General features: G+C 27.7%; 4 protein-coding genes across 6 annotated transcripts; 1 reads left to right on the top strand and 3 right to left on the bottom strand.

Moving 5' to 3' along the window:
• Positions 1 to 116: 116 nt before the first annotated feature.
• LOC105248974 (protein KRI1 homolog) lies at positions 117 to 7,794 on the top strand. The gene is made up of 12 exons (XM_011254093.3): positions 117 to 611; positions 709 to 1,481; positions 2,537 to 2,613; positions 4,232 to 4,356; positions 4,638 to 4,708; positions 4,881 to 5,288; positions 5,434 to 5,750; positions 5,880 to 6,061; positions 6,148 to 6,407; positions 6,491 to 6,754; positions 6,862 to 7,019; positions 7,107 to 7,794. The coding sequence occupies exons 1-12, from the start codon at positions 206 to 208 to the stop codon at positions 7,693 to 7,695; spliced, it is 3,630 nt and encodes a 1,209-aa protein (XP_011252395.2). The 5' UTR covers positions 117 to 205; the 3' UTR covers positions 7,696 to 7,794.
• On the bottom strand, positions 2,165 to 3,642 carry LOC112638460. The gene is made up of 2 exons (XM_025410278.1): positions 3,373 to 3,642; positions 2,165 to 2,972 (listed from the first exon to the last, which is right to left on the bottom strand). Exon 2 carries the CDS (start codon positions 2,947 to 2,949, stop codon positions 2,290 to 2,292), a length of 660 nt encoding a protein of 219 aa, XP_025266063.1. The 5' UTR covers positions 2,950 to 2,972; positions 3,373 to 3,642; the 3' UTR covers positions 2,165 to 2,289.
• A 2,092-nt stretch (positions 7,795 to 9,886) lies between the features above and the next one.
• LOC105248981 (putative gustatory receptor 28a) lies at positions 9,887 to 12,950 on the bottom strand. 2 transcript variants are annotated; one of them, XM_025410274.1, is made up of 8 exons: positions 12,913 to 12,950; positions 12,515 to 12,828; positions 11,973 to 12,241; positions 11,387 to 11,569; positions 10,866 to 11,115; positions 10,621 to 10,689; positions 10,460 to 10,549; positions 9,887 to 10,103 (listed from the first exon to the last, which is right to left on the bottom strand). In XM_025410274.1, exons 2-8 carry the CDS (start codon positions 12,818 to 12,820, stop codon positions 9,963 to 9,965), a joined length of 1,308 nt encoding a protein of 435 aa, XP_025266059.1. In that variant the 5' UTR covers positions 12,821 to 12,828; positions 12,913 to 12,950; the 3' UTR covers positions 9,887 to 9,962. The 2 variants fall into 2 exon arrangements, with proteins under 2 accessions (XP_025266059.1, XP_011252401.1); XM_011254099.3 differs by having other exon boundaries at positions 12,515 to 12,927.
• A 1,730-nt stretch (positions 12,951 to 14,680) lies between these two features.
• On the bottom strand, positions 14,681 to 16,192 carry LOC112638459 (gustatory and pheromone receptor 32a-like). Of its 2 annotated transcripts, XM_025410275.1 has the most exons (5): positions 16,007 to 16,192; positions 15,456 to 15,711; positions 15,290 to 15,358; positions 15,083 to 15,172; positions 14,681 to 14,794 (listed from the first exon to the last, which is right to left on the bottom strand). In XM_025410275.1, the coding sequence occupies exons 1-5, from the start codon at positions 16,048 to 16,050 to the stop codon at positions 14,696 to 14,698; spliced, it is 558 nt and encodes a 185-aa protein (XP_025266060.1). In that variant the 5' UTR covers positions 16,051 to 16,192; the 3' UTR covers positions 14,681 to 14,695. The 2 variants fall into 2 exon arrangements, with proteins under 2 accessions (XP_025266060.1, XP_025266061.1); XM_025410276.1 differs by lacking the exon at positions 15,290 to 15,358.
• Positions 16,193 to 20,247: the final 4,055 nt, after the last annotated feature.

Genomic DNA, 20,247 nt, shown 5'->3' with positions numbered 1-20,247 from the left:
TAAAAGAAGCAAAAATTTCGTTATTCTGATTGGTCAATCAAAATGGTACTTTATAATGAGTAAATAAATATTGAATACAATCAATCTAGAGAAAAGTGATAATCAATGGTATGAATCACTACACGTCTACCCGTCTAGCAATTTTTAAACGCACTGGTATTCTAAAGAGCACGACAATCAAGTAAAGAAGTAGAGTATAAACAACATGGGAAAACACGAAGTAGGCACACCAAAATATATTGCTAATAAGATCAAAGCTAAAGGATTGCAAAAGTTGAGATGGTACTGTCAAATGTGTCAAAAACAGTGCCGGGACGAAAATGGATTCAAATGCCATACAATGTCAGAATCGCATCATCGCCAGCTGTTGTTATTCGCTGAAAACGCTCATCGATATATGGATCAATTCTCACGAGAATTTTCTCAAGGCTATCTGAATTTGTTAAAGAGACAATTCGGTACAAGACGGGTGCCAGCGAATCGAGTATACCAGGAATACATTTCTGATAGAGGACATATACATATGAATGCAACCCAATGGCTTACTTTAACAGCATTTGTCAAATGGCTTGGACGCACTGGACAGTGTGTTGTGGATGAAACAGAAAAAGGTTTGTTATTAAAATTAATGTTTATAATTCTTAACAAATGAGAAAATTATCTATCAGTTTTGTACATTTTAAATTTCACATTCTTTAATTTTTTCAGGCTGGTATATAACATATATTGATAGAGATCCTGAAACACTCGCTGCACAGGAAAAAAAAGCGAAGAAAGAAAAAATGGATAAAGATGATGAGGAGCGACTGATGGATTTTATTGAAAAGCAAATAGAGAGAACAAAACATGATGTACAAGAAGAGGAGAATGAGTCCAAAACGCCATTAATGCGTTCTGAGAATGATGCACCTTTAGTTCTTGATATAAAGTTAAAACCAAAACCAAAATTACTACCTGTACTCAATATAAAGCAAGAGAAAAAAAGCGAAGATTCTAATAACCAGGATATACCAATTTCCAGCAAATCACTTGATGAAAAAGATAAGAAATTAAAAAGATTCAATGATGATGAGAAGACATGCTCTATCAAGAAGTTAAAGAGTGACAATGATCCCTCTGCGATTGAAGGTTGGCTTAAAAAAGGTTTAATAGTTAAGGTAGTCACGAAAAGTCTGAGTGACAAATATTACAAAGCTAAAGGTGTTGTTCAATCAGTTGAAAATGATGGCTTTGTCGCTAAAGTGAAACTAAAGACACCCGAAGAAGTTAATGGACATATTATACGATTGGATCAAGAATACTTGGAAACAATAATTCCTGCAATTGGCAAAGAGATCCTTATTCTTTGGGGAAAGCATAAAGGCAAGGTAGCAATAGTGAAAAAATTACATATAGAACATTATAGTATAGATGTTGAACTCAAAAAGGATAAAAAAATTATAGAAAAGCTCCCATATGAACAAGTATGCAAATATGTAGATTGAAGAACAATACTGTGTGGAAAAGAAATATTAGAAAAAATACAATATATTTTAATATCATTGATAATATTTTGTATTACTTACTGCGTTACTCTAAAGAGCACCTGTGTACAAATTTGATAATTAATAAGGTATGAAACATGGAACTTTATATATATGAAATTTTTTACAATTTAACAATTTTTAAAACAACTTTTGTAAAATAATTTTAAGACCTTTATTGAATATCAACTGCATTGTCAATTAATTATGTTATTTATATTAGTCTTTTTTTAATACATTAGTTTGTACATACATGTAAGACAGAATAAAATACAGGGAAATTATAAAGTATATTATAAAGAATATCTTATATAGATAATAAAACATTGTAATTTAAACATCATATTACAATGACAATTTTAAGATATATTTGCTCTCTTTTATTTAAGGATTTTATTATACATAGTTATTTAACAAAACCATATACTGTAGAATGAATTTTACATTACTTAAAAGAAAAAAGGAATTTGGAGGAATTAAAATATATTTATATTTATAAAATTTATATCAATATTTACAAATTACACACAATAAATTTTATTTAAAAATTGGTAGGAAAAAATTCCAATTTTAGTTTTTCATATATTTTGTAAAAAATATGTATACACAATAATATTAATATTATTTATCTATTACACGAGTTAATCTTATTCTGTTTATAACAATATCTAATGCAGATTAAATGAATAATATCAATAGGAATATTTCTGTACAATAGATAGAAGAAACTAAAATATAAATAATTAAATATAATACATAAAGAGTTCTAATTAGTTTTGTAAATCATTTGTTCACGCATATATGGTATTGGGAAACTTTCCTTATCAAGTAAAATAATACGGCCATTAACATTAAATAATATATTTCCTGTATGTTTACGTTTAAATATCGGCATAGCGGTGCCTTCGCCAAATGTTACTATATGTTTTTCACACAATATCGAACGCACAAATACAGCTTTATATAATTTTTCTGCAGGACTATAATAAATTCTAAATGGAATTATTCTACAGCATACTATAACCGTGATGGTTAGAGCAAGAGAAAAGAGCAATATGGCTGTCCTAGCTGATTTACTTAGAGACGATGCGTAAGCACTAGAGATAAATGTTAATTTTTTGTGTTCTTCCACTGGTGGATTTTTGTAAATCAGATATCCCATAAAAACTGTGCAAAAAATAATACCTAGCCATGCAGTATTATATGCAAGAGTAATCATTACATTCATAGCTCTTTGCTCTCTATATATGAGTTTATAATTATTGCTTATATTATCTTTAAGTCTAAATTTCTGTTCTGCAATAATATTTGTTTTATTAGTTTGATGCATGTAACTTTTTGTGATTTTAGTTACAGATCCAAGAATTATATTTTTGTGAAAAGCAGCTCGGCATAAAATGGAAGTCTTGTTCAAAATATAGGCCATTGTATAACAGCAATATTCTGTAACTGTAAATTAAATATATTCTGGTATACACAACATATATATATATATAGAATTTATTAAACTTGTAATTAATGTATACACAATTATATTTTTAATATTATATAATTATTTACATTTACAAAAATTACTACAGTTACATGTATTTCACTATATATAATAATAATAATAATAAACAATATATAAAATAAACAATTATTTATAAATATAATTGTATATATATTTAATATATTTAATCTTAAATTCTTGACAAGTACATTAAATCAAACTATATTTTTAAGAATCTCTCTTTTCATGCATATTTTAAAAATACGAAAAATTTAATAGAATATAAGTAAAGTGATAAAGATGTTATTATCCTATCAGTTTTTAATTAAGTCTAAAATATGAGAAATATTCACTCACATTTGTACAAGTCAAATATTCCTCAACAATGCAATGACACCCTTTACATTCTAATAAATAGATATTAATAAAATCATATCACGCGTGAAACATATATCGTCGACACGTTTCATCAAAATAAGGTTATCTGGCAACTGCAATGTCTGCAACACTTGCAGTTCCATGCGTTATATTGGGTCTGTTCTTTCTAGCTGTATTGTTGCACTAGTGTAATTAGTTAGAGTGAAAGAAAATATGTTTGTCTCTTTCTAACTTATTGCACCAGTGCAGCTGAAAAGAACAGACCCATTATTTTATTCTTTTCTACCAATAGTCCCGATCTACAATAAGTAATTTAAGCTAGAGAACCTCTAGGAGAGAGAATGGACAACTGATCAAGCTTTTTCATGATTGGCTGGCAGAAAATGTATCAATTTTAGCTATTGCGACGCCAATGCAAAATATCATACACAAATAGGTTTTAACCTATTTGTGTGTATCATATTTTGCATTGGCGTCGCAATAGCTAAAATTGATACATTTTCTGCCAGCCAATCATGAAAAAGCTTGATCACATGTCACATGATCAGTTGTCCATTCTCTCTCCTAGAGGTTCTCTAATTTAAGCCCTAAGCCTTAAGAAATTGATCAATTACAGTCGAATATTCTCTTCATACTCGACTGTGATTGGTCAATTTCTTAACTCTTAGGTCTTATTGTCTTATTGTAGACCCGTCCTTAAGGTTTAAATTATCTATTGTAGACCCGGCTTTAGAATCAGATTAGATTAGTAATCGACGCCATATTTCTTCCAACCGAGAACAACGAATTGCGGTCACATTGCGGTACTTTATTATCTAGTGACTTTATACGTCTGCTGAAGCGAGATGGCCGCTCTCAAGTTTCTCTCTGATAATAATTCGGATTCGGATGCAGAATTAAAAATAAATACGGAATATGCCAAGATTTATAATAATTTTCGTCAAAAGGAAGAATTACATAAATGTGAGTATAAATCTAACTATAACCCTAATTTCCAAAAGAACACAGAAGTAAAAATACTATTATTTATATAAAACAGCATATAATTATAGTTTGCTATGTAAAAGATTAACATATTTAAGTTATAAAAAATATTTTAGCAATACTATTTATAATTAATATTAACTCAATAATATTCAGTTCATATAATTTATAGATTAAAGGTACAATAAAAGACAATGTGTTTTATATATTAAGTCAAAGATATATATTTTCTAAAACTTTATTAATATTTTTTTTTACAGTAAAGACAAAATATGGAGAGGATGCAGCTTCAGATGAATCCAGTGACAGTAGTTCATCAGATGATGAAAATGTATGTTGACTTTTTTAAACAAATTGTTAATTGCTCTTATTATTGCGTATTTTTTAAATATGTTAAATTTTTTAACTAAAATAAAAAAATTTGTCTTTGATTTGTGAGCTTCATAACAAATTTAATTATATATAATAATGTGCTAATTGATCCCAAACAATTTTTTTTTTAGATCCACAATCCACAATTTGATAAAGAATTTCTTATAACTTTGGCTTGTTTAAAAAGTGAAGATCCACGAATATATGATGAAAAAGTTAAGTTCTTTAGTGATATTGTCAAATCTGGAACATCAGAAGACACTGAAGCAAATGAACAAGGAAAGAAGAAATTAAAGAAAGAGAAAGCTCTTTTTTTACGCGACTATGAACGCAAGATTATAATGGAAAAAGATGGACATTTCAGTAGCAGCGAAGATGAAGACAATGCAGAACCAAAGGTTAAATCCAAAATGTCCACTTATGTAGAGGAACAAAAACACTTAAGAGATAGCTTTAAACATGTTTTAAAAGACGAAGATGAAAATGAAGATGAAGATCTCCTAAAAATAAAACAAAAAACAGACGATGAAAAGTATAAGGTATTTAATTATTAATTATTTTTTATTATATGTAAAATTATATGTAATACAATTAAAGATGTAACATGAAGAAGATGCTATGGATTAAACAACATAATTTTACTTATAATATCATTGTAAAATTGTCATCGTCTTACTTCTTTAGGAAGAGGAATCATATAAGGAATGGTTGAAAGGTCAACAGGTAAAGATAGATCCCAAGGATGAAGAAGTGCTTAAACCATTGCGTGAATTTTGGACAGATCCTAATTTAGATGCAAATGAAAAATTCTTAAGAGATTATATTTTAAATAATAAATATGCAAATAAAGAATTCTGTGATACAGACTTAGAATATAATCAAATAATTCACGATAGTGATGAAGATTTGTCAGAAGATGAAAAAACTATTGAGAAACAAGAGGAATTTGAACACAAATACAATTTTAGATTTCAAGAACCTGATCAAGAATTTATCAAAAAGTATATTTTATTAAATGATTATATGTTAATATATAATTATATGTTTACATATATATTTATATATGTTCACTACACATTATAGTACAAATGTATTATATATTTTCTTTTTATTTGTGAAATTTTATTAAGGTATCCACGAACAATGGAAAATTCAATGCGAAAGAAAGATACACGCAGAGCACAGAAAAGGGCAGAAATTAGAAAGAGAAAAGAGGAAGAAAAGCAACGAAAAAAGGAAGAACTGAAGCAATTAAAAGCACTAAAAAGAAAAGAAATAGAAGAAAAGATAGCAAAATTAAAAGAAATCACAGGTAAGATGAGATTGTTCAGTTTTCAAATACTTGTAAAACTTGTATGAAATTTTTTTATTCAATATGTACATATATATTAATTATAGGAAATAATGATATGCATTTTGATAATGTTGATTTTGATGCTGATTTCGATCCAAATCAACACGACAAAAAGATGAAAGAACTTTTTAACGACGAATATTATACTGGTGGTCAAGACGAGGAACAAAAGCCAGAATTCCCGGAAATCGATGATGAATTGGGTATTGAGCCTACATGGGATAAATATGACCCAATAACAGATAAAATTGATATGGAAGCTACACTGTATGAAGAACCTCATTGTGAAGATCCAGATTTTAATGTGCCTACTATAAATTTTATCTATATATATTTTGTCAATATATTTCATTAACATATTTTATACAGAAATTTTACTGATTACAGATGGATGCTGATTACGATGAATCTCGAGATTTGCAGTCCGAACTAATTGAAAATACGAAAAAAAGAAAACGAAGGAGACGCTCTAAATTCGCTGAACTTATTGCAAAGGAGAAACCAAAATTTGATCCGAAACAATATTCTTCTTACGAAGAGTATTTTGACCAATATTATTCATTGGATTATGAGGATATGATTGGAGATTTGCCTTGTAGATTTAAATATAGAAAAGTTGTGCCAAACGATTATGGATTAAGTGTTGAAGAAGTAAGACTTATATAAAATTTTATTAAAAAATATTAAGTTTTATAAAATTATTTGTAAAATAACACTAATTTTTGTAATTTAATTTAATATATATTTTGTATTTCAAGATTTTAATGGCTGATGATAAAGAATTAAACAAATGGTGTCCTTTAAGAAAAGCTCTTAAATATAAATCAGAATGTGCAGAAGAGAATGATGTTCGAATGTACAAACAAAAGGCTGCAAATGAAGCAAATAAACGAAAAATCCTTCAAAGTTTGTATATGTAAGTATCACATATACAATTAAAAATATACATGATATTTATTAGATTGTATATTTCATTGTATACTAATTGCATATTTTTGTATAGCAATCCAGAAGAAAAAGATGAAGGAAAAGATGAAGCTATCATCGAGCAAGCTAATACTAGCAGTAAAAAGCGCAGGCAAAAGAAGAAAATTAAGACCAATGGTCCTAATGTGAATTTTATTAATACCGAAACTGTTTCTAAGACAAAAATGAATGTTGCAAAAAATAATTTGCAGAAAAATTCTCATAATAGTAAAAATGATGAACAGGATGCACAAAAGATAAATGTGGTGAATAAGAATGAGAAGCAAAAACGAGAAAACAAATTAAGAAATGATAGTGACAATTCTAATCCTAAGAAAATGAAAATAGATAAAGCAGAAAGAAAAGATTCTCAGACAGAAACGGATAATGTTAGTATTAATGTAGAAAATAATGGAAAAATAACATCCTTCTCTGCCGAGAAATCTACAATCGCTCGGAAGAAAAACAAGAGTAAGAATTCTCAATTGAATAAAACGAAAACCAATAAACGCAAACTAGATAACGATAATCCAATAATGTTCTTGGAAGAAGAAAGATTAAAGACGTATGGAATAAATGCTAAGAAATTTAAAAATAAGTTGAAATATAGCAATAAAAAATTTTGAACATTTTGTATCTGTGTATATATTTATAGATATGATTTTAAACATTTCTATACAGTATATAACACACACGGAATACATATATAATATTTTTCCGCTTTAGTATTTTTAATTTTATTTCTTCTATATCTTTAATTACACTACAAAACTAAAGCGAAAGCTAGATGAATATGTCGATTATATACGTAATTTGATGAAGGCAAAACATACGCATATAAATACAAGGGTGAAGAGGGGACAACAGTCGGCGACTGCGCGCACCCTGCGAGTAGGAGTGGTCTCTGGGGTTAAGGCGGATCCGCTCTCAGATGATAAACGACATTTGCGGATTATTAGGATCGTAGACTGTTGTTTGTGTTTGCTTTTCCTCAATTTCCATTTCTAATCCGGCCCGTATGCTTCAGTCGGGAGAAAAATGCACCCCATTGATCCTGTACAATGTACAGATTTCACTTACTGAGTGTTCGTATCTTTTTTTTCGATTGATTGAAGAGACACTGTATAATTATAATTTTAAAAATTTTAATGATAGACCACAATTATTTTCATTTTTTAAAAGTCAATTTTCGAAGTACATGATCTTTTCAGAAATATTTGTATTAAACTGATCAATTTCATTTTTTGTAACTTCCTTAATTTTAGTACTATAGCATTAATCATATGTTTTGATGCTAAAATTAAAAAATTTATTTAAATATTCACATTTAAATAGAGATATATTTTTTTAATTATATAATATTTCACGTCGATTTTTTTTATAATGCTAAAAAATAAATAAAAATCTGTTAGTAAATTGAATAAACTGTAGCTGCAATTTTAAAGAAAGATTCGATTGAGAAAAAGGATAGTTGTAACAATATCGTATCATCGATAATGTATTCGCGATGTCTTTTAAGAATTTTATTTAACGGGAGGGGACAACGGGACACATTGGTCGGCATCCATTCGAACCGGTCCGTACTCAAGCCCTCTTTTTTCCCCTGGGCACAATAAATCAATCCCTTTAGCTCGAGATGAGAGTACCGTAGTAGCAGGTGGCTCGTGACGGCTACCTACGTTCGCGCCCTTAATTCCCAATTAATGTTATCCTCGATGTAAACGGCCTCTGTACATCCCCCTTATTCACAAGATCCATACGTTCGAATATGTTTTCTTATAAATGATGTATCGAATAAAACACCGTGAGTGTCACTAGAATGTGCGCGATCATTTTATGAAGAATTCTTTAATAATATCTCAAGTTTTTAATTGAATTTTTATCTCGTACAAAAATAAAATATATAGTACAGTGTCTGTATAATAATTTTTTAACTTGAAAATACAGAAAGTATTAAAAAAATTAATTTTTAAATAATAATTTAAAGAAAAACACAAAATTTGCGCATGTATGTGAAAAAGTACCAAATATGAAGTATCATATATGCATTTTGATTAAATATACATACAACATTAAATATTAAATATTACATAAATATTAAATAATTTACATAAAACATAAATTGTATAAAAGTAAATATTAATGTTATATATAAAAGTTATATCACTCACTAAGGGTTTATAGAGGATTTATAAAGGATTTATACAGAAAAAAAAGTCGGGAAGAGAATTTGAGAATCGCGCAAAGTTTCATCTAACGAATCATACATGTAATTGATTGGGAATAGGAAGCTTCGACCAAGTTCGAAGCTATTAAATTACGGGAAGACCGAATTTCACGGGCTAACGCCTCCATCTGGATAGTAGTCGACCAGGATAAGTGCACTTGGGGTAGTGTAATTGACACAATATCCCCGTCGGCGTTCTAATTGGCGGAAAATCGTCGGGGTGAACTCGGTCATCGGATTCTCGTTAACCGATCGGACACTTAAACACTTTGCAATATTATTTCTCTTTTTATTTTTGATATCACTAAAATAAAAATGTAAGTTTTTTTTAAATAAGAAAGCAAGCATTATAAAATTAATTTCGCTCTATACAAATCACATGCAATTACTATGTTTATAAAAGTCGGAAAATTAAAAAAGAAATATCAATCATATATTTATGAAAAGATATAATACACTTTATATTAAATATTTCAACTTTTGTAATATATATTTTTCTATGAAAAAGATTTAACATATATGATAGTAAACGCTTTTCCTTTTTGCATCACAAATATACACAAAACATACATAGTTATGAAAATAATTTTATGAATTTTCTTATTTTAAAATTTTTACAGATCAGTAAAACATGATATGCGAATATTTGCATTTATTAATAAGCATTTATAAATAAGTTGTAAGAGTATTAAGTGTAGTAAGACTTGTCTCATCAAGTATTATGGAGGAATTTTTTGTTGGATTTGACTGTGGTAGATCTCCGACTTGGATGAGAATTACGAGATACGTAGTGACTGAACCAATAACCTGGAAAAAAATAGAAGATTTAATAATTTTTATTATATCTTTTCATTTAAAAATTCTCATTTCTCTTCCTCTTTTTCTCAGACATATATTTGTTACACATCCTAACATCACGTTACATATACGAGACTTTTATAACTTTTCATAGTTGATTATCTTAATTAGGAGAAATTAAAAGATTCAGACTAAACTATAAAATGATAAAAATTAATTTATGAAAAAAGATGTTATTGAGATGGAAATTAAAATAAAGTAGGTCAATTACATCGACAACAGATCGTAAGAATCCAATACATATATCTTCAAAGCTATTACTTTATATTCGAATATTAAATTTAAATAAAATTAACATAATTTACCCCATGAATAAATGTATGATCCAGATTGAAAAATCCACACGCCGTAAAGATCAACGGATTTTGTATCAGTTGTAAAGTAAAATCCCGTATCTAAAAAAGTCAAATATTGATTTCCGTATTCTTATGTCATATTTAATTAAAATATAAAATAAGAGACTTGCCTCCGCGCGAAATTCTTTACTGGTGGATGGCTCGTACAGTTCGCAGATTATGTCACCTGTATTTGCGGCCTGTGGAAATTGTGACGAATGTACTTAAACATTACAATTGTGCATTTTATATATAACATAATTTATTTCTTTTTTTTAACATTCGAGGAATTTAAGATACTCAATATTTTAATTAAAAAAAGATAAAAACATGTTAAAGACTACTTTTAAATTATGAAAACTTTTTCGATGCTTGCCTCAGTGCTCGCCAAAGCGCACATATGATTTATTATAAGGACTTTAGAAGCGTAGAACAAAATCCAGCCGATGACCGGTACCATCTCCTGTCGGAATATCTCTCTGCTGAGGGGCATCCAAAAAATCGAATAAGCATAATACAGGAGGCTAGTGATGAACACGAATGATATCGTCATAGAGCAGAGGATCTGTATGCCATATGCTTCGTTCGTGCACCTAGTGGCCTTGATTAATTCCAGATGAACTTGCCTTCGTTCAATATAAAGAAGACGAAATTGTCAATTAGCGCCGACAAAATCATTTAAAAGAAACACAACATTATATTATAAAATTACGTTGGAAGGAAAAATAAATAGTGCAATAATATAAATCGTAGATCATAAAATCAAACAGAGAATTTATTTAGAAATAATATATGATTATGTTTATACATATATACACACTTGCTATATATATTTTTGAGCGTGCAAAAACCGTGTAAAAGCTTTTATTCAAATATGCATTGGAGTAAACATCTCACTTGACAGCCCTCATAGTGTTGGTGTTTTCCTCGGACCTACGGTCCTGTTGCGTTACGGATGTGGAGGTTTTATTCCACTCGTCTTTCATTTTGAGCACTCTCTTGTGCTGCGGTGAATCGGGGGTAGTAGTTAACATACGTTGCAACAGATTATTTAACTGCTCGAATCGGAGTTTGGCATACCTTTAATTAATTTTTCGTATAATCACGACAAGAGCGAATTATGAGAAATAAAGTATCGATTATTTAATATATAATTTAATAATTCAATAATAATTATATTTATTTCGTTAAAAAATGTCATAAATATAATGTTATAAAACTTTACAATTTAGAGCGACCTTATAGTTATGATTTGCACTATAAATGATCAGTCTAAAATTATAAGAAAAATTTTTATATTATTTTAATATTTACTATGTGTTTATGTTCTTTATATTAAATAATTTTTATATTTTTATAAATGAGGAGAGATCAAGAGAGAATTCGTTTAACACGATACACGATTAGATTAATTTTTATATTGTTATATTTAACAAAGCTCTCCTCATTATATTATTTGTATATTCAAAGCAAATTATCGTACCTGATCCACTGCAAAAACGACACATCGCTCACGTAAAGTAAAGCGATAGGATAATTTATAGCAAGCATAAGAACGATTTTGACATGCATGGGTGTATCTTTAACGAACATTCCATCATAACTGATTATAATGAAAATGATAAATGTCAGCACAATAAATACGAGCGCGTAAAGTTGATTCAAGTATAATTTCCGATAGTTCTTTTGTATTCCCATTTGCTCCATTGTTTTTTCGCACATCATGATGCGCATTAGAGCCATCTTCATATACTAAAATTAAAATAATAAGATACTAGTTGATGTTGATAATAATAATGTTGATAATAATTATATTTTTATTTGGAAATAGGACAATTTGAAATACTAGACAGTTAAATTTGTATTTAAGAGCTTATTTTAAATTTTTAAAATTGAATAAAAAGAGATGTATTTTAGATTTAAAATGTCTATGATATATATCTAAAGTTAATTATGTTAGATTTTTTTTATACTTTTAAGATGTTACTTTTTTGTTTTAAGATATTTTTAATCTTTTAAAATTACCTTTTTCCTCAACCAGCCACTAGGAACAAGAAACAACGTGGAACACATGTTGGCATAGAACATTGCTCGAAATGTCATCAGGCCGAACTGATTTGACTTTTGCGTGTAGTAAATATATATATATTCGATCGAATATCTCATTAGAACGCAATAGCTCACCAAACAGATGAACGAATACGCGAAATTCAGAATCCTTCCACGTTTGTTGGTCCAAATTCCGATCCCAAGGGCAAAGTTAGCCACGAGCAGTGGCATGATCATCTCATGCATAGTCTTCGGTTGGAACATTTTCGATAATTGTAACATTCGTCGACCTGAACGAATAGCACTTTTTGTCAATTGTGAACGTACACACACACACATACATATACACGCGTGCACACACGGCTATCTCGCACCTGAGAAATAAACGATGAATATCGAGGGTGACTACGTGTCGCTTTGCGTGCTCTAGTGCAGACAGCGTAATGCTAAATGCTTGATAAGTGGTCGATGATATTACGACCAAGGATAGTTGAACAAGTGGCGACGGCACGACCCAAGTAAAGGATGTTCGCGATATTGTGATGCGTTTACGTCCCGAAGGATTCGTCCATCTCACGATCGATATTGACCCACAAATATATTGCGTGAATAGCCTTCACTATTCTTACAAATAAAAATACTGTTTTTCGAAATTTCTTAATTGTCTCGTTCTTCGGGAAAAGACGTATTGATGTTAATTTCTAAAATATATAAAAGAGAAAGGAAAATAGATAAGTTAAGAGAGAATTTTGAATTGTAGAAACTCATATACGTGTTTCAGAAAATTATGATTATTTTAAATCATCAAAAAAAGATGAGCATTATTTTAAATAAAAAAAATTAACTTAAGAAATTAATAATCAAAAGATAAGATCCTATAATCCTTTTAATAATCGAAAAAAATTTTTTGAATTTCGATTATTAAAAGCCAGACGCGGTATGTAGTGCATCAGTTTCATAGAAAATTAATTTCTCTGAAAAAAGTTATTTATATTTAAGAAATATAGAAAAACGCAATGTATATCAAATTTAATTCAATGATGTTAATTTGTAAAATGTTAGAAAATATGACAATTACAATTATTGATAAAATTATTATAAAATGTAATAATGAATTTAGACAAATGATAAAACGAGTAAAATAAGCGAATATATCGGCTGCCCGTGATCTTATAATGGATGAATACCCACGAGACTTTACCAGGGAGATCGATATTGTGCGAAGTATCAAGCTAAAAGCTATTTTATTAACGATGAGAGAGACGACAATGGGAGAGTTAAAAATATCAGTATGTAGCGTAATTGTAAAATACGAATTTAATATACAATAGAATGTTGATAATTTTTTTTCTTATATTATCAAATTATTCTAGTAATTTAAAGAAAATTAATATTTTGTATCTAATTATCTGATTAATATTTTATATTTAATTATTTCTGCAAATAACTATTTTATTAGAACTATTTAATTTAATAATTACTTATATTTATTGTGCATATGAGTAAAGAGCTTCAAATTCAAAAAGTCATATACTTTGATGTAGATCTCTGATAACACTGCTAATGTGTAGTAATAAAGGGAAATGAGGAGCGAAAATGAAGATGAAGAACATATAGTACATAATGACTTGGCATACTCATTTCGAATGTGTTCATATATGATCGTGTAATATTTTTACATCCAAGGTTTGGTCATGGTTGCGAACGAACAATTGATTTTTAAGTCGAAAGTATTAGACATACAAAAAGAAAATATGATATGCAAAAGTAGTTTCAATTTTATTATTGTAATAAAGTAGAATAAAAAGAATTGCGCGATATCATCTGTTCAATTAACTACAATGTGTATTCAGTTTAGCGTAAGAAGTCTAATTCTAAAGTTTAATGGCAAAAAGTAAAAGAATCTATTAAATATTTTATAGAGATAAAATTATGTTATAAAGATAAAAAGAAATAAATTGAATATCTTAAATAAAATAGTTCCAAATTTTCATAATTCTCATGTTTTATTTTATATAACTTTTATATTTATTACATTTATTTGTGATATATGTTAATTCTTTCATAATTTAAACTATAATTTTCTAAAATATTGTGTTATTATTTACATTAATATCTATCTAATTCTCCTTAAATATATGTATATTAAATATGCATTTATTTAAAATTTATATTATTTTGAATAGCTTCATTCGATTCCAATGAGTTGCTCATTTGTATCATGATAACCAAATAGGTTGTTACAGTTTTCAGTATCTATAAATAAGAATTTATTATATATTATATCTGATATATTATAACATGTATGTATATATATTATACATTATAAGTAAGAATTGTATAATATTGAATATAGTTTATAGTATATATTTTTCATTTGTAAATTTTTAATCAAAATGGAATTATGATAGCAAGATTTTATTTTAAGAAATATTAAAAACATTATTAAATTTTTTTTAATATATATGTATATTTCGTTTTTAAGAAATTATCTAAAAGTTATTGAAAGAATTAGCAATTTATATATAACATTTTGATACAAACCATAGTTAACCAAACATAATTATCCAAAGAAATACCATATGCGGAGAATCTCACTGGACTTTGTAATATTTGAATACCAAATTGATGAATCTGAAACAATTGTGAGCAATAATTAAAAGTCACAAAGAATTAATTGATAAAATAATTAATTATAATTATTAAAAATTATCATAATAAAGATAAAAGTTGTACATATCGCAAACATACTTCTTCTTGCACGCTAGATTCTTTATCGCATCCATAAATCGAATAAATAATTTCAATAATTTTATTTCCCTATATGATATTAATATATTTATGAATATTAATAAATATTAATTAAATTTTTAATGAAATAATAGAATACAAAATAGATAGATAAATAATAGGTTACCTTATCGGCTGCATGTTTGCAAATGCGACTTAAATATGCAATTTTTAGAATATAAAAGATACTCAATGTGATTGTTACAACTGTTTGCTTCAATAAATTATCTGTGTTAACCTTGTGTTGTATAATATATCGATTGTATAAATTGTAGAGAGCTCTGGTGAGAATCATAATAATCATTCCTATCTCGGAAGCTATTTGTATACCGAAGATAGTACATATTGTTTTTGATACTTTACACAATTCTAAATGCACCTGTCTAAGAAAACAACTATATAAAAGATATTTTCTATTTAAGAAAGAATTCTTCAGAAGTCTCTCTCTTTCTCTCTTTTACAAACTTTCGTTTTACACAAAATTTTGATTTTAATATTCAAAATGTTTTGTAAACAAAAATCACATATCTTAGTATAATCTTAAGTATTTTAAGAATTTATTGAGAAAGAACGATTGGCAGAATTTTATTGCTATTTCTTATAAAAATTATTTATATATATAAATTTATATATAAAATTATTTATATATGCAATTCACTTTATAATTTATATACTCACCTGATTATTTGTAATAGATATTTACGTTCGTGACATTCCGTCATTGCGGAATTGTGTTTCTGAAATCGGTTTCGAAGTTCTCCTTGAGACTGTTTTTGGAAGTAAGGTGTAAAATGCGATTGAATCTGTGATTTAATCGAATTTTGTTTCTCTGATATAGAAATATTTTTTCTAGATTGTACCTGTCGACACCATTTAGATAATATTTTCATGGAAAACAAATGTCGTTGCTCATCATAATCTTGCATTTCAACAGAATCCAATTTCATCATTTTTGCTGAATATTGACATAAGCGTCGATTGATTAAGTCAAATCTCATTTGTAAGCATCTGTGCATAATAGTATGTATTAAATTATATTTCTTTTATTTTTATAGAAACAAATAATAATTTAAGACCTATTAATTAACAATATGAAACACAAATATATATGTGTGTGTGTGTGTGTGTGTGTGTGTGTGTGTGTGTGTGTGTGTGTGTGTGTGTGTATGCGTTTCATATTAGTTAGTATGTAATATAAATTACAATTTAATTTTAGTTTTAATATTATTTGTAAATATGACAAGTAAACTAATTGTGATATTAATTTCTCAAATATTAATTGAGAAAGAGAATAAATATTTCATTAAAATAAAGTTTTAAGTTGTTTAGAAAGCAAGTTTACGTACTTTACAAATATGTAAAACTCGAACATTATAATAGCATTAACGGCCAACGCATACGAATATGCGACCATAGCACCAATTGTTTTATATACATTTGTTTGTTCTTGCATTATTATGAAGACCACAACGCAAGTAGAAAAGTTGACTGTAAACCAGGTAATCAGTACTCCGATCGTCATAAAATATATTCTATCATAATTTACCATCAATCCAAGCTGTCGTAATGTTTCATCGATCTCAAAGATCCTTTTATAGCAAGCATTGAACCTCTGCACAAATGTTAATTTACACCATAAACATAAATATGTATTTCTTTTAAGTACAAGTTTGTCGAATAACACTTATCATGCGAATTAACATTTCTTTTATCTGCGTTTTCATTATTCATTTACAGGATATTATATTATTATATATTTTATTTACAGAATATTATATTACTTATTTCACATTTCGCTTACCTTCGAATACCACCAACCCAGCAGTAGTTTAACGAGGATCAAAAAAATAACAATGTAATTCAATATTTTGTATAAAAAATATTCCAACTTCAATAATGTCACAATTATATAATATCTTTCCGTTAAATATAATGTGCCACCGCAGTATAAACAATAAAGAAATACAAGATAGATCAGACTCAGTATAGGTCTTGGCTGACCACGAGGATACTCAAAAACACGAAGTCCCATTAAATGATTCAGAATTATTACTGGTGCTATCGCTTCAATCAAACATCTTGGACGTTCAAATAACTTCATAATTTCTTTCTTTTGTACAATGTTCTTTAATTAAATATTTGGTCACTCGATTTAAACGATCTTTAACTTCCAATTGTTTAGGCATCTAAAATATTCAAAATCAGACAAATGCATGATTAATGATACCATGATGATGCACAAAAATAAAATAATTTTTGTCGATTTCCATACAAGTTAATCAACCTCTAACTACAAAATAATCGTTTTTAAACAAATTTAGACAAAATCACTAATCTAATTTTAACGAAAAAAAATTTTCTTTTGATAAGATTAATCATTTTACGATATTTGACTGATATTTTGTTTATTCTTTACATCTGTTTCAATTTTTTTATATACATGATATTTACTTGATTAATATATCTGTTATTTACTAATCATTGTGCTTCATGTTATATTTGACTAATATAAATCGACCTACAGAAATAATATGTCAGATCAGACAGTTCTGCGACAGTCACTTTTTCACTGCACTCGATTATAATTTATATGATCTAGCTTTGTTGAGCAACTAAGGAGCGCATAAAAGCTCATAAACGATTATCACGAAGAATGATGATGAAGATGTGCTAAACGAGCGAACGTAAGCAAACGTGTCGCGAACTTTAAAACGATCTATTATATATCTAGCAGTCAATTTTTTCTGTGATGCAATAAGTAATTTGTTGTACAAACGCTCCCACAGGATCCACTTTTATTACCTTAATGCGTTACAAAATACCATCGATTTTAATGATGGTTTGTAATAATTAGTAGAAGAAGATTGCATTTGATCGTTATTAAATATGCTGATAGTGCACGGGATGCAGCAAGATAAAAATATACAAATTAATTTATTAATGAATGTATAATTTAGTCGCAAGTTTATCATATAGTGTTTAACAGGTAATGCTTAACTGCATGGCATCAGCTTTATTTAACTGCTCGAGTCAGAGCTTCGCATATCTTTAATTTATTTTATTTTATTTTATTTTATTTTATTTATTTTATTTTACTTTAATTTATTTTTATTTAGTATAATCGCAGTAAAAGTAAAATATGAGAAACAAAGTATCAATGAATTAATATATGTTCAGTAATAGTTTATTTCATTGGAAAATATTATAAATTATAGTAACTTTATTTAAAGCAATTTTATAGTTACGATACATTTGTACTATAAATGATTAAAATCTAAAATTATTGGATAAATTTTTATATTTAAATGTGTGTTTATATTCTTATTATTAAATTTATTAAATTATTTATTAAATTATTTTTATGTTTAAATATTTGAGAGATTAAGAGAGAATTTATCTGATATGATACATGATTAAATTATTTATATACTTTTGTATTTAACAAAGCTCTTCATTATAATATTATAATGTTTGTATATTCAAGATAGATTATCTTACCTGACCCAATGTAAAAACAACACATCGCTCACGTAAAGTAAGATGACAGAATAGTTTATGGCGTGTATAAGAATAATTGATATGCATATGGATGGATCTTTTATAAATAATCCATTATAATTGTTTATCATGAATACGATAAATATAGCACAATAAATTTAAGCACGTACAATCTACATTTAGTGTATTTAAAAGCTTATTTCGAATTTTTTAAATTGAATAAGAAATGTATTTTAATTTAAAATATTTATAACATATATCTAAGTTAATCATATTAGATTTTAAAATTCTTCTTCAAGATGTTATCTTCGTTTTATAATAATTTTTTAAAATTTTTCTTTAAGCAACCATTCGAAACAAGAAACAACGTAAAACAGATATTAGAATATTGCTCGATCAAAATATCGAAGTCATTTGACTGTTTTGTATGAAGTAGTTACATATATATTCTATGGAAAATTTTATTAGAACGTAATAACTCACCAAATAGATCAATTAATATGCAAAATTGTGAATCTTTACACGCTTGCTGATCCAAATTTCTTATCCCAAAGACAAAGTTAACCATGATCAGCGGTATGATCATCGCATATTCTTTGAAACATGTTTGGTAACATTCGTCGATCTAAACGAATAGCACTTTTGACTGTGAGCGTACACACGGCTGCGAAATGAAACTCCGTCATGAATATCGAGAGTGATTAATTTGACGCTTCGCCTGCTCTAGTACAAACATCATAATGCGAAATGCCACTTTGATAAGTGGTTGATAATAATATGACCGAAAGTGATCGATCAAACAAGTAGCAATGATAGGAGCCAAAGAATGTTCACGATGTCTCATAATGCGTCTACGTCCCAAAAGATCCACCCATCTCATGATCTATATTGGTCGGCGAATGCATTGCATGAATCTCCATTATTTTTATAAGTAAAAATGTTTTCCGGAATTTTTGTATTTTTTCATTTTCTTTTAGAAAATGCGTAGATTAATTTCTATGGAAAATTGATAAATTAAAGAGAAATTTTGATAGAAACTCACATACATTGTATTCAAAAGATTACGATTATTTTTCGTTATCAAAGAAAAATTAACTCGATATTGATAAATTTATTTTTTACTATTTTCTCATTTTATTCTTATGACAATAAGAATTATTGATAAAATTATTGTAAAGTAAATAATGATAAATTAATGATAATACGCATAAGCGTACGAAATAAGCAATAACTATATTGGATGCCCGTGATCTTGTAATGGATGAATACCCATGAGACTTTACTGAGAGAGATCGATATCGTGCGAAATATCAAGCTAAGAGCTATCTTATTAACGACTAAGAAAAAATTCATTAAAACATCAGTATTATGTATTGGTGATTGTAAAATAAAAGTTTAATATACAATGTGTCGCTCATAAA

The sequence above is a fragment of the Camponotus floridanus genome, unplaced genomic scaffold, assembly GCF_003227725.1.
Source record: "Camponotus floridanus strain SB8 unplaced genomic scaffold, Cflo_v7.5 scaffold30, whole genome shotgun sequence".
Classification (NCBI taxonomy): Eukaryota; Metazoa; Arthropoda; class Insecta; order Hymenoptera; family Formicidae; genus Camponotus; species Camponotus floridanus.
This window is presented reverse-complemented; position numbering and strand designations above follow the sequence as displayed.